The 13,477-nt window shown below is 50.0% G+C and overlaps 5 protein-coding genes across 5 annotated transcripts; 3 read left to right on the forward strand and 2 right to left on the reverse strand.

The window, feature by feature from the left end:
- Positions 1–1,525: 1,525 nt before the first annotated feature.
- BDV37DRAFT_280045 (uncharacterized protein) lies at positions 1,526–3,250 on the forward strand (the record flags this gene model as incomplete). Its single annotated transcript, XM_032086472.1, has 4 exons — positions 1,526–1,991; positions 2,067–2,353; positions 2,457–2,578; positions 2,668–3,250. The coding sequence occupies 4 exons, from the start codon at positions 1,526–1,528 to the stop codon at positions 3,248–3,250; spliced, it is 1,458 nt and encodes a 485-aa protein (XP_031944831.1).
- A 2,233-nt stretch (positions 3,251–5,483) lies between these two features.
- BDV37DRAFT_290789 (uncharacterized protein) lies at positions 5,484–6,803 on the reverse strand (the record flags this gene model as incomplete). Its single annotated transcript, XM_032088804.1, has 5 exons — positions 5,484–5,965; positions 6,013–6,155; positions 6,211–6,435; positions 6,490–6,594; positions 6,645–6,803. 5 exons carry the CDS (start codon positions 6,801–6,803, stop codon positions 5,491–5,493), a joined length of 1,107 nt encoding a protein of 368 aa, XP_031944832.1. The 3' UTR covers positions 5,484–5,490.
- A 751-nt stretch (positions 6,804–7,554) lies between these two features.
- On the forward strand, positions 7,555–9,516 carry BDV37DRAFT_269280 (amino acid/polyamine transporter I; the record flags this gene model as incomplete). The annotated part of the gene is made up of 8 exons (XM_032084342.1): positions 7,555–7,659; positions 7,720–7,790; positions 7,841–7,864; positions 7,913–8,002; positions 8,058–8,140; positions 8,193–8,590; positions 8,647–8,976; positions 9,037–9,516. The coding sequence occupies 8 exons, from the start codon at positions 7,555–7,557 to the stop codon at positions 9,514–9,516; spliced, it is 1,581 nt and encodes a 526-aa protein (XP_031944833.1).
- A 112-nt stretch (positions 9,517–9,628) lies between these two features.
- Positions 9,629–12,298, forward strand: BDV37DRAFT_241076 (putative amino acid permease). The gene is made up of 3 exons (XM_032081136.1): positions 9,629–11,477; positions 11,555–11,895; positions 11,960–12,298. Exons 1-3 carry the CDS (start codon positions 10,307–10,309, stop codon positions 12,074–12,076), a joined length of 1,629 nt encoding a protein of 542 aa, XP_031944834.1. The 5' UTR covers positions 9,629–10,306; the 3' UTR covers positions 12,077–12,298.
- Positions 12,299–12,307: 9 nt separating this feature from the next.
- BDV37DRAFT_241077 (tyrosinase family protein) lies at positions 12,308–13,381 on the reverse strand (the record flags this gene model as incomplete). Its single annotated transcript, XM_032081137.1, has 2 exons — positions 13,211–13,381; positions 12,308–13,148 (listed from the first exon to the last, which is right to left on the reverse strand). Coding segments are annotated over exons 1-2 (803 nt in total), but the record flags the coding sequence as incomplete, so codon positions are not given.
- Positions 13,382–13,477: the final 96 nt, after the last annotated feature.

The raw sequence follows: 13,477 nt of genomic DNA on the forward strand, positions 1-13,477 counted from the left end.
CAGAAGAAGCCGCGCTCACCTGCCGAGACTCTCACTCGGATCAAGGCTGTAGGTGATGGCGATTTGGCACGAATACCCTCGATATCCGAATTTCTAGTAACCGCAACCTCTCACAGTAAAGAGCATATTACGCCTCTTGCCGGGTGAACATAACCAAGTCGACTCCTTCCATACCATTTAGGTTATGCTGAGCTCCGACCGTCAACAAGCATCATGGAATTGCGGGAGCGATGGGAAGGGCTATGCCAGACTGTAGGAGGAAGGATAGATTTCAGCAGACTTCGTTCGGATTGCTCATCGGCGGGAGGCATTATGGTTCACGATTCACTAGCTTCGACGAAACGAACATCGTGCATTCAGCTTTTGCGCCATGTGTTAATGATTGCAATCCATAAGATGACGGAAATTTCTGTAGCATACCAGTTGGTAAAGGCTTGCCTGCCACCTCGCAAGAGGGTTCCATGGTCAAAGTCTTGCGGTACCGCCGCGTCAAACAACACGAACATCGAGTCGGGTGTTGCTGGGATACAAGTAACAACCAAGGACGAAAGGATGATGGGTGAGTGATATTGATCGAAAATCTGAAAGACCCAGACCGTTGTTGTGCCTACGACCCGTCCTTTCGACCCACAGGTATTCGCCCCCTAATGTTCTGATGTGAGTTTTCATGCGACCTTTCCGGGGGTATGGAAAGATATCTTCGCCATCGGGGCAAAATTCCACAATGACAGCCTCAGGGTCGTGTTCCAAAAGCGAGATTCAACAAATTTCGTTGTCCATATTTAGGTTTTGTTCCTGGTACTGACAACCAAGTGAGAGTTCAGGGGAATACAGGAAGATTTATGATCATAAAGCACAGGCTTCATGTCGTCGAAGGACGTTGACACTGGGCCTAGCAAAACGCTCGCTCTCATGGCAAGAACGCTAACGAATAGATGACATAGGAAATAATGTTATGCTGGTAAATACTCCTTCTGTGTTGGTTGTTTGATCTTAACAATCTCCACCCAGGCTGATGGAATGTAACGATAGGTTAACTAGTCCTTCCAAGCTCAGTTAGTACGATGCCAGACTCGTCAGAGGGCCACTGCGAGACCGGTGATTGGTCAGATACTATTTCCATTGCTGGCTGAAATCGACCCTCATGCGTCGGATAGGATCATGAGTACCGTCAAGGGGACACGTAGCGCAGCTACTATGGTTTCCCTGTGCCGTTTCAGATGAGCAAAGACATGTCTATGGAGTATAACACATCTACCGAGCGATATGTAGACCCCGAAGACCGAGTCGACGGTCATGTTGACCCTTGCATAGGTTCATTCTACGTTATCGGCTAGATGTGATCCACACACTAAATGGGTCCCTCACAACCTTCTGCCACTTCTCAGCCGATATACGACGGCGTGGGAACACGAAAAGTAGGGTTCAGATCCCAAAATGAAAAGCCTATTCTGTTGAACCCCGGCCCGAATCAATTCATCCGGCGGTTTGAAGTGAAGTGTATTAGTGCTCTCGTCCTACGACAATGAACCACCAGGAACGTCAGAAGAAAGGCCCAGATCGAAGGGAGCACCCCCGAAACGATGCGGGGACACAGTTCGAATTTGTATTGGAGAAGGATCAGCCTGGAATTCGCAGCCATGCCATGCGACAATTTTGGAGACAGAAACAAGCTATCGCAAAAGAAGACCCAAGCGGCCTATCTTCCACCGGCCGCCGTCTTTATCCCCGCACACTAATGCCAAATGATGGCATGCAAACCCACAGCCAGTTCGAGGGGCTGAAGGAATTCCGGCAACAGATGTCAGCTCTCCAGCAAAAGGATGACGGGGCAGGATCAGCAAATGCAGGCAAAAGCAACGCGGAGACTTCGGGCATCCCGGCCCAAATCTTGTCTGGAATCCGTCATGCCCTGGAATTTGTCAACTACGACCCTTTCCATACATTTCCGGTGACATTGACGGCGCAACACCGCAAGTTATTGTACCACTGTGAGTATACTGGACGGATGGCAAACTTAGCCACGGTCGCCGTCAAAGGTTGAATCCTGTGGCTGACGTCGATAGGGTTGAGCACACACACCAGTGGGATGTCGACCGCCCTCCCCCACGCGGCCTTTGATCCCATCAGGGAGGTTTGGTTGCCATTGGACCTGTCAAATAGCGCCTCGTTCAACGCAACTATGGCGCACGCAGCAGCCCATTTGGCTTACCTTCACGGTGAGCTCGCCTCGCCCGAAGCTCTTCGATACAAAACTGAAGCCATCAGTGTCATCACGAAATGGCTAGACGATCCTGAGCAAGCGCTTCGAAACGAAACCCTCGTTTCTGTAGTACGGCTTTTGATGTTTGAGGTACGTGCCCAGGCCGAGTATGGCGACGATTCCATCTTATATGATTCAAGGCATAAAGAGTCTTTTGCTTTGTGATTCTGTTGACCGTTCCCGCCGTGTGCAGAAATACTGGGGAACAGATGGCCAGTGGGAAGTCCATCGAGATGGGCTACAACGGCTGATCAACGCAAAAGGCGGTCTTTCTGCATTGCGAGAGGACTGGCGTGTGGAACTCGTCGTGTTTTTGTGAGTATTGTCATCCGCCGTTCACACTGATGACCCTAAGGAAAAGAAATTCTTGGAGACTGACGCAAGCGTAACGGATTATCTACCAGTGCCTTCTTCATTGCGGGATCGCGACAATGTGAGCCATCCACGCATGTATGGGAGTTGTCAGAGCGCTTCACACCGACGGCCCTTCACCCAACGCTACAATTAACAGTGGACCGGCATCGATCAAAGGTGATAGAAAGCCTTCAGATATACCCAGCTGTATATGACGCGACCATCCTGTTATACAACTCATTCCACCAGGCTCCCGAGCCTGAGTTACTAGCGGAACCATCAGAAGCGTGTACCCGACGGTTGAAGTGCTTGGTGTTCCTCGGTGTCATTTTCCAGGAATCAATTTACTCCTCGACATCAGCACTCGGCGGAGGTATCAGCATAGACCGTTCGTTCACCAACCAGTTAGCGGTATTGGATGAATTGTTGACAACGTATCACCACCGGTGGGGAGGCGAGGTTGAGATACTGTATGCAATTCTCTTCGGTGAGTTTTGCGATCTGAATCACCGGCACGAAACCCCGGAGATGGAGTTTGTTATACGGTTCGCAGACGGCCTGGACCAGCTCAGTGAGCGCGCCCGCAAAGTTATTGGGCAGTGTCTCCTGAACATGCTCTTGGAAGAGAAATGAGTCATGACACGACTAGACCGCGGCGCCACTGGATCGGATCTTGCGTCAATGACTCTTCTATCCAGCTGTGGCAAGTGTGTATAGGAGTTTAGAGTTATTGCATATTACCCACAGCGATCCGCTTTACCGCCATGCTGGCTGTCATATAGGAAGCCGTAGACGTGGAAGCCAAGGTGGTCTTGGCAAACCCTTCACCAATCTGGCATAGTGGGCCATTAAGGGTTTTTCCCGCCACGGGATTTCCGTGGGTTCAACCTCTCTTTGACCCAATCCGGTAATACTAATCAACCACTCAATCAGAATCTGTTGTGATGGATTGAGGCTCCAAAGACAAGAAAGGAATGATCAACGGCAACCTAACAGGTTTTCGTCTTGTTCTGTGAGAGGCATAGCTTTCTGGTCTTCTATCTTTCTGATCTCCTTGTCCTCGACTCTTTTTACGCGCAGTAATTGTCACATTCCTTTCAGCTTGCCTGAGTTGCTCGGGACAAGGAAACAAGCAATGCACCGTGTAAACGGGAAATGGAGGACAAAAGCGAAAAGGTAATGACACAGGGTGCTTTATGTAGGCCAGACAAGTGCCCTTCATCTCTTGTTTCCCCATATGTCTGAGATTCGATGCTTTACTATACAGAATCTCAGATGATACCGTGCATATCTGCAGGGAGGTCTACCCGAACGAAACATCAACTTCTGACAGTCCAGACTCTATCATGAGGACCTATACCATCTAATACTAATTGCTACCGGGTTGTATACTAACATCTGACATCCGATTCCTGAATCGCCTTCTATTTCAGGCAACGAGGGATGCCTGAATCTCACCTTCCTGGCAAGGCAATATGATATCCGTTGCACAGTCCACATCTTGTGGACAGTCCTATGTTAATAAGGGGCACTAGAACTATCTTCCAATATGAAAATTTCCTTCTCCTGATGAGCTGCACCTCCATAGCCTTGAGACTTCCAAATGAAATATTCTATTGCACATTCAGACAGGACATCAACATAGGCAGGATTACGATTTACTGGTGCTATGGATAACATCACAAAGCCAACGGGGAAGCGCAAACCTGGAACGACTGTAAGCCGGGACCAGACAATCCAGTATCATGATATACAAGAACCTACACCTCTATCTTTCTCGACCTCGACACCTGCTACCGACCTGGAGAGACCAGTCCACGAAAGCATACTTACAACAAAGCGTTCGTCATTGTCACGCGCAATTAAGCTCACAATAGCCTCAAGTCTCCTTTTCCTGCTGGTCGCGATATTATTTATATAGTAAGTTGCTCATAATACGATAGCTTACTTAGGTCATCGCTGAACCCCAGTGTCAATCAGTAGTTCATCGTTTTCAACGTATCCGTGGTGCCATTACAGCTTTCGAAGACATTTGACAATCCGTTAGGCTGCTCTCGAATGCAGCGTCTCGTTCTCCATTAGCCCGATGTGCCATACGCTGGGTACGGAATGTATCAAAGCCAGTTCCCAGGAAACCGACCGCCGAGAAATACTATTCTTCTTACCAGGTTGCCATATGATAGCATAGGCTATCATGTTGCTCCCTCCGTCTACCATGTTCTATGTTAGCAAGTCATGACACGGGTTGGAAAGGGCGTAGCGGGTCTGGCCTAGGCAAAGTTGAACATACAGCACTCACCCCAACCCATAGTGTTTAGGTGATTAGAAGGGTTTTTGCAAGCTGGATTAACAACTATTTCGTTTCCGAGACCAGCCTTGGAGGCATGGTGCTCACATAGTACGGTGAGTGAAGTGATTAAAGCACCCCCTGATGTTCGAATGTTGCTTATGCGTGTTAATCAAAACAGAATGTGCATCTTCCAAGTTTTTGTTGGGCCATGCAACCTCGCTCCTCGTGGCTCGTTTATAGTCCTAGCCCATCACCTCTATTCACCGGTGCCTTGAACAGTATTCTCTGTGCAGTGGGTCTATAAATAAACAATGCCAGGCAATCAGGGCTTCATCGGAAACGGATGGGTGTCACCCTGCATACGACGGACGATGTATTTCAAGAAGGCTAAACACGGTCTAGAAACAAATGTATAGTCCAGCTTACCAAATGCTATGGTCATGCTTATACAATTAGAAGTCTCGATTTTGTGAATTGGACAAGGCGTAATACTATTTCATATGACCGGTAGATTATCTGTCAGATATCTTTCCACCGGAACTAAGTGTCAGCACCTTCGGCATCCACTCTAATCTGCCGGGTCTCACTTCTTAATGCCACCGCTGCCCGACACTGCAATTGGGGTCCTCGACACTGTCGGTGAGTCCACCGTCCATGTCCTCGTTTCCCGGATGATATACGTCTCGCTTGATTGACTTTGCGACTCCCACTCCGCAGATGCCCGCGATGTTGATATTTTTGTCTTTGTCCCATACATGGGGGACAGAGCGAATTCACCCCCAGGTTCGGAAAGTGCCCCCTTACTGGTGGAAGAGGTTTGTGGTGCTCGTACCCCGCCGCTGTACGTGGTACTGGACCATTGGTTGTTATGAAGACAAAATGCGTTGGAACGGAGTCGAACCAGGAAAGGCTTCAGCTGACCCCAGCAGGCTGTGATGATACTAAGAGACTGGGTGATCTCCATGCAGATTGTCCTTGGGGCTGCGTTGATAAAGGGGTCAGTGGAAGGGGCGCCTGCTTCGGTAAGGATTATTTCGGCGATACTTGATGCGACAACACTAAGGGTGTCAATAGTTCAGTACCAATAGAAGGACGGAAATCATACAGGAGCCGGGGAATGAAAATACTGGCAAACACAAGTTTCTTCCTCCCCGTAGTTTGGACATGGACGATCAACACCATGGCTTGGACAACGATCACGATATCTGTTGCTCCATTCGTGATGGCAAGGAACACGACCCAGGCAACCTATGGCTCATTAATATGTGTCCGGGTATGATGAGGCTGCCATGTGTAGTCTTACACGGTCGATACATTGCCCATTGAGATAGTCCCAGGTTCTTGGAAGATGACACTGGAGGGCTGTTCCGAAAAAGGCAGTGACTGCAGTTACTATCACCAGCCCTTGGGAAACACGGGCGAGGGCACGGTCTCGGGAAGCCGGAGTAAGGCTACGGATAAAGACAATCATGGCCAATTTGGAGCAAAGCAAACTCAATATAAACAGCAGTGACCCGGCGAGCTGTGACTGTGATGGGTAAGAAGACATACGAGCTCGAGGCGGTTGGAGACATCAACTGACCTTCATCACAATATCCTGCATGGATGCTATTATCGCGTCGGTGTGATTACCGAAGCCATGGGCAGTGGCCATCGCAATGGTAATGTTATTCCCAATGGAAAATGCCTACATTGTCAGTCATTCAAGGGAGTTTTGCCGATGCTTGGCAAACCTACAAGCGATATAACGATGAAGGCATCATCGGTTGTTAACCCTCCAACCATCAGCCATTTGGTTACGAGTCGGGATATGACCGCTAGTATAGTAATACTCATCAGAAGCCATGTTATAACTGCAACGGCAGGGTTCCAGCTAGCTGGTTCAAATTGTGCCATAGGTTGGGTACTCTGAAGAACACCAACTCAGCACTTCGTCAATACGATATATGCAGCGAAGCCTTCCATTGAACCTGGGGTTGACTAGAGGTGCAACTATATATGGCCTCATACTATATAAGGACTGAATCAAGTGTCACAATGCCAAGGGCGCCTTTTGAAAAGCTAACAAAGAAGTCAGTGATGATCACACCATCAACGAACCCTAGTACTACCTCTCTTTTACTCCTTAAGGCTAGATAGCAGTACAGAGTCGCGCTAAATATACCGTACGATTGATTAGCGTTCTAACTGTCCGTTCATTGGAAGATTACTCTGGACCAAGTGGTCTATACCTGACACTCCGGCCAACAAAATGAAACCCCCTACTACTACGGGACATGCGCAGTAGGCTCCTTGATTCTAATAGGATTAATGAACCTAACGACCGTAGCTGCTGTATACTAAGATATACTATACTCTCAACAGTCAATAGACTTGCAGGGTCGAGACTCTAGGAGTGACCCATATGAAACGAGAAGGTAGAGTAACACAAAGAAGAGCACGGCCAGGACTGCATTTAACTGCCCCTCACACACAGCAGTAGTAATTTCAGGGGCGATTATATTCCTCTTGACCCGTGAAATCCAGTCTCCATGCGAATGTTTCTCTTTCTCCCCCCTTTTCCCCACTTTATCTTATGAATTACCCCAGCAGATTCTCTTCTATTTACAGAGTTGAATACTTCCCAGCGCAGCCCGTAACAATCAGGATGGCTTCGTACGAGATGAAGAACCGAGTGGAAGTCGGTCACTGTCCAAGTCAGGATCGCGACGATCTGGACCTTGCGAGAATTGGGAAGAGAGCCGTTCTTAAAGTACCTTAGATCTTCGGCTCAGCTCCGCAGTCATCTGTCGTATACTAAGCTATCCTCCAGCGCAACTTTAGCACTCTATCGATTCTCGCCTTCAGCTGCACGATTACCTCCACTTGGGAAGGAATCCTGAAGCAAGTCATGTCCATATACTGTAAATGAACGAATATTAACATGTAGTCAGCACCTTTCTGCTTCCTATGACGAAGTTGGACTCCTTCTACTATTCCTGCCTGACCTAGCTAAACAAATCTAGTGGAGGACCTGCAGGTGCCGTCTACGAGTATATCTTTGCATGGATCGGAACTGCATCCTGCTTTTTGGTTCTCGCCGAACTATCTTCCATGTGAGCTCCTCGTCCCTGTGCTTGATGAATCAACTTTATGACAAGTGGCACGCAGGGCGCCTACCTCTGGAGGACAATATCATTGGTGTGCAATGCTTGCGCCCCCTAGTTGCATGAAGTTTTATAGCTATATCACGGGTGCGTATTACCTCTTTCGACTATTGTCGGTGGTCGGCATTGATATCTTTAGGCTGGATAACGGTATTTGCCTGGCAAACCGCCTTTGCATCGATCGCCCTGTTGAGCGGTACCGAGATCCAGGGGGCCGCTATCTTGACCTTCAAGAACTACCAGAGCGAACACTACCATGGGACTCTTATCCTATGGGCGTGTGTGATACTCGCTCTAGCAGTAAATGCGACCGGTGGTAAATTGCTCCCACGTCTTGAAAACCTTGTTTTTGTCTTGCACATTGTTGGGTTTTTGGCCATTCTAATCACTCTCACCTCCGTGGCGGATCACAAAAGCGCTAAGGAGGTGTTTACCACATGGACAAACAGCGGTGGCTGGTCCTCTAACGGCATCGTTTTCTTCATTGGGATGCAAGGTAGCGTTTTTGCGTTTTCTGGTGGCGATGCCGCCGTCCATGTAAGTCGCCTTCATTGTGAAGGAACATATAGGCTGGCTTCTAAACGGGATAATAGATGGCCGAAGAAGTTCACAAGGCCTCAGTGGTCATCCCTCGTGCTTTGATACTTACTGCGCTAATAAACGGTGCCCTCGGATTTGGCATGTTGATTGGGGTCTTGTTTTGTATGGGCGATCTTGAGGCAGCGACCAAAAGTCCCACGGGATATCCTTACATGGAAATCTTTTTTCAGGCAACTAATTCGTTAGGTGGTACTGTGGCCATGATATGCATCGCGCTTGTGATTTGCATCTGTTCTGCCATTGGAATGATCGCTGCGACCTCGCGCCAATTCTGGTCTTTTGCACGCGATCGAGGCGTGCCCGGATGGAGGGTATGGAGCAAGGCATGCTCTCCTTTCTTTCTTCGCATTCTGATTTGTGCAGTAGCTGACGGGGAAGCGCAGGTCTCCCCTACCACGAATATTCCGATCTACTCTGTGTGCTTCACCATGGTTGTATCATGTCTGCTCGGCCTGATTAATATCGGCTCCGATGTCGCGCTGAAGGACATCCTGTCTATGGCTGTTTCGGGCCTCTACCTGTCATACCTGACCGTTGGGACCTTGCTGCTCTACCGGCGTCTTCGTGGCCACATCCGCACCAGCAGTGAATGCGAAGACATGACTGTCAATGTCCCCAATGCTTCGTTAGTCTGGGGGCCGTTCCGTATTCCTGGGGTTCTCGGTGTTGTCAACAATATCTTTGCTGTTTGCTATATGATTATCGTGATTTTTTTTAGCTTCTGGCCCACAACAGTGGTGGTGGATTATAAGTCTATGAACTACAGTGTGGTTGGGACGTTCGGGACGGTCATTATCGCCGTTGTATATTATGTGGTTCGGGCCCGACATGTCTACCATGGACCGGTGGTGGAAGGGGTTTAAATATCCACACCACGGCTTCTGATTGACCTAGCGAGTTGAGGAAGTTGATAAGGTACATACTGTCTAGCATACATGTTCTGTACAATCGGTTAATTGGCCGTTGAGTACCCACTCGATGCGGAGTATAGCAATGTTGCCAGGCGGTCTAGAGTATAATTCTGATGTGCTTGATGGTGAAGAGGCTGTGACGGCCATTCCATCGCTGATCATATTTGTGAGGTCTAGCTAGAATTCCAAGCATACTGCGTAGGAAGAGGAAGAGCCTGGTTCGGGAACCATGAAATGCGCCCTGAACCTGCCCTAAATAACAACCCCTACTGGACTTACAATCTATAGCGGTCGCCTAGGTGGAGCTTTCGGATGCGGACATTTTCATACAGTTAACTGAGTCAGTTGCCATAATGGAAAGCCAAGCCAGCCCGTCAAGGCAAAAATCCAATGGAAATCAATCCCGGCCAGGAAAAATTCTGCAGAAGCGAAGCCGAATACCGGAGCCGAGCCTTAGTCATAGCCGCATATCATCCCGCATAAATCGTTGGCTCGTCCGGCATCGCGTCAGGAATCCGCTCTCAGAGCCAATTATACTCCCTCAGCAACTCCACTAGTGGGGAGAACCAAAGATCGTGCAAGATGAAAGCGCGATGTTGTGACTGGCGAGAAATCCTGGGAGGCGAAAAAAAGAAGCTTTGCCCGGCATGGGGACATGTCTTTTTATCTCTGGGGTAATTCTGCGTAGGGAAAGGATTCCCACACTCGTTCATCCATCCCACCCAATATTCCCAGGCAGACCATGGAGAAGTCCACCTTGGCTGAGGAGGCTATTCAGCCCACCGGCTACAATGAGTATGATGCGCCTCCCAAGGACGAACTCCAGCTCAATGTGGGTGGTCGCGGAGCGACACAACGCCGCCTCCGGAATTACCATGTCACCATGATTGGTTTCTGCAGTGGAATTGGCACCGGTCTGTTTGTGGGAACAGGCGCGGCGTATGCCAAGGCTGGCCCAGCTGGCTTATTACTGGCATATATCGTCGTGGGCCTGGTGCTATGGTGTGTGATGCAGAGCATCGGCGAGCTGGCAACCCTGCTGCCCACAGCCGGATCCTTCCCTCACTGGGCCACTCGCTTCATCGATCCGGCCGTCGGATTCTCGCTAGCCATCTCCTATGGATACTGTTATACGATTGCTATCGCCTCGGAGGTCTCCGCTGCTGCTGTCATTGTCTCCTATTGGACTGACCTCACACCGGCCGTGGTCATCACGGTGGGTCTAGTGTTGATCCTGGCCAGCAATCTAATGAGTGTGCGGTTCTATGGCGAAACTGAAGTCTTCGGCGGTGCAGTCAAGGTCCTCTGCTTTCTCGGCTTAGTGATTGTCTCCATTGTGATCACAGCTGGTGGAGCGAACAACGATGCCATCGGCTTCCGCTATTGGAATAATCCTGGACCGTGGACGAATTATAACGGCATCACCGGTCCAACGGGTCACTTCCTGGGCTTTCTGTCGTCCTTTGTCAACGCTTCCTTCAGCTTCATCGGTGTCGAGACCGTGGTTATCACCGCCGCGGAGTCAGTTAATCCCCATCACGCGATCCCAAAGGCTGCGCGCCGTGTGACATACCGCATCGCCTTCTTTTATATCCTTGGTGCCCTGCTGATTGGCATCATTGTTGATCCACGCAACCCAGCCCTCGTCTCGGGCTCCGATAACGCGAACAGCTCGCCCTTCGTGATCGCCATCAAGGAGGCCGGCATCAATGCCCTGCCGTCGATTGTCAATGCATGCATTCTTGTTGCCGCATGGTCCGCTGGTAACTCGTACTGCTGGGTGGGCTCACGCATGATAGTGGCCATGACCACGGACCACCAGCTACCCCAATTCTTCGGCCGCGTTACCAAGAAAGGCGTGCCCTACGTCGCTGTCATTACCGCTTGGCTGTTTGGGCCATTGGCGTACCTGAGTAAGTCAAATATCACCGGGTCCAATCCCTTCATACCATAACTAGTTCATCATGTACTAATGGAAAACAACCGTTAGGTCTCGGCTCTGGCGGCGCAGCACAGGCATTTTCCTGGCTTCTGAATCTCAGCACGGTGGCTGGATTGATCGCATGGGCCACGCTCTCCTTCTGCTACATTCGTTTCCACGCTGCCATGAAAAGGCAGGGTATCTCTCGTGATACACTTCCGTGGAAGGCACCCCTGCAACCCTATGCTGCCTGGGTAGGATTTATTGGCTCCACCATCATCACTTTAGTCGCTGGATTCCCCGTCTTCTTGAAGGGTAATTGGTCTTCGTCGGACTTTGTGGCGTCGTACATCGGCATCCCCATCTTCATTGTACCGATTATCTTATGGAAGCTCATCAAACGTACTAAGGTTAGTTGGACGGCTCTCGCAGTCTCTTGGTTAAGGAAGTTCGCTGACCGTATGAAATGTCTAGTTTGTCCGGGCTGCCGATATGGATTTGTGGTCGGGCCGTCTGCAAGAAGGGGAGATCCTGGTGCAAAGACGCCCTCCCCAGAATGTTTGGGAACGCTTTGTGGACTGGCTTGTATGATATATCGCACACTGTATGTCGTTCTACACTGCGAGCGACGCTGCCGATTCAACACGGACACCGTACGCGAGTGAGCGCCTGACTCTCGAGTGCCCTGGACGGCCCTCAGGAATCGCGCCCGCGACTGTCTTTTTTTGTAAATAGAGATAGACCTTTGCATGGCTGGGGACTGGGTCCCGGCCGAGCGTTTTGTATTATATCAACTATATGAGCGAATGAAGAACACCCATAATCTATTGTGCATTCTCCGTCCTGTAGTGCTGGCGTATTCAACTATAATAATAACAAAATGGCCCGTCAAGCGTATCCATCAGGTCCCGGAATTTCACCGGCTCAGCGGCAAATCCAAAATGAATCATCTCGTCCAACGTCATATTGGCCGTCGGGGGCGTGTCGGCGATGGTGTGCGTGCCCCAGATGGCATGCCTTCTCTTGTCTAGGTCCAGTCCCTGCCAGATGGTCCACACTCGATCAATCTGCGCATGGTGCAGATAGAACATGGGATCGCCAGGGCTACCAGCTGCATCTCCCATGACCATACCGACGCCAACGTGCCCGCCACGATGAACACCGTACGGCACCGAGGGAACAGAAAACCGAGGATCTCTCTGCATCACGCCCTGGAACCAGTCAATGGTATCATAGGACAGGATCAACTCTGTGATATGACGAAAGGTCACGGCGGACCGTGTGACAGTTGGGTTGATATCACGTTTGAGGCAGTGTGGATGATGCTCGAAGCGGTAGTTCACTGGCTTTTGGCCCGCGCCATCAATCGGACCCATGTTGATGGTATAGTTCGAGAAGGGCCCCTCGTACACACACCCTCCGCCCGTACCAACTGGGATGTACTCTTTGATGGAGGGCCAGTATGCCGGATCTCGGTTCGGTATAAACACCCCGTTCGATCCCATGCTATACTCGTCCCCATTGAACAGCACGGAGAGCTGGGGATTCTCGGCGTCCAATCCCCAATCCCAGTACGGAAGGGATCCCGCGTAGTCGCATTTGGATTTGAGATCCTGCTCAAACGTGTGGATGAAATACCGATGCCAGGCAAGGAAGTCCGCCTGTACTTGTCAGACAACCATGGTTCTCAACGTTCTATTCGCGCAAAATAGTCGAATCTTACAGTCATGTGGATAACACTGGTCAGATTAATGTGTGTGGCCAGAAATTCGTCATACCGAGTGTGTATCCCGGGATAAATCTGGCGAAGATCAGCTGATAGAGTGGTTGGAATGCTCTGCAGACACCGAACAGCGTCCGTGAACTGCTGTCTCTCCTCTGGGGCCAGCTCACGCCTACCAACAGGTTAAATCTCTTATGTCAACAGAAAAGCACGTGGACCACTGTGAGATATACCATTCTTTACGTATTTGGGCATCTTCAGGTCGGCAG

The sequence above is a fragment of the Aspergillus pseudonomiae genome, assembly GCF_009193645.1.
Source record: "Aspergillus pseudonomiae strain CBS 119388 unplaced genomic scaffold BDV37scaffold_11, whole genome shotgun sequence".
In the NCBI taxonomy this organism is placed as follows: domain Eukaryota; kingdom Fungi; phylum Ascomycota; class Eurotiomycetes; order Eurotiales; family Aspergillaceae; genus Aspergillus; species Aspergillus pseudonomiae.

What these genes read in the sequence shown, in the direction of transcription:
- BDV37DRAFT_241076 (XM_032081136.1), top strand. Translation starts at nt 10,307, where the DNA reads ATGGAGAAGTCCACCTTGGCTGAGGAGGCTATTCAGCCCACCGGCTAC. An exon ending in TGGGCCATTGGCGTACCTGA is followed by an intron (nt 11,478 to 11,554) that starts GTAAGTCAAATA and finishes AACAACCGTTAG; the next exon opens with GTCTCGGCTCTGGCGGCGCA. An exon ending in AGCTCATCAAACGTACTAAG is followed by an intron (nt 11,896 to 11,959) that starts GTTAGTTGGACG and finishes TGAAATGTCTAG; the next exon opens with TTTGTCCGGGCTGCCGATAT.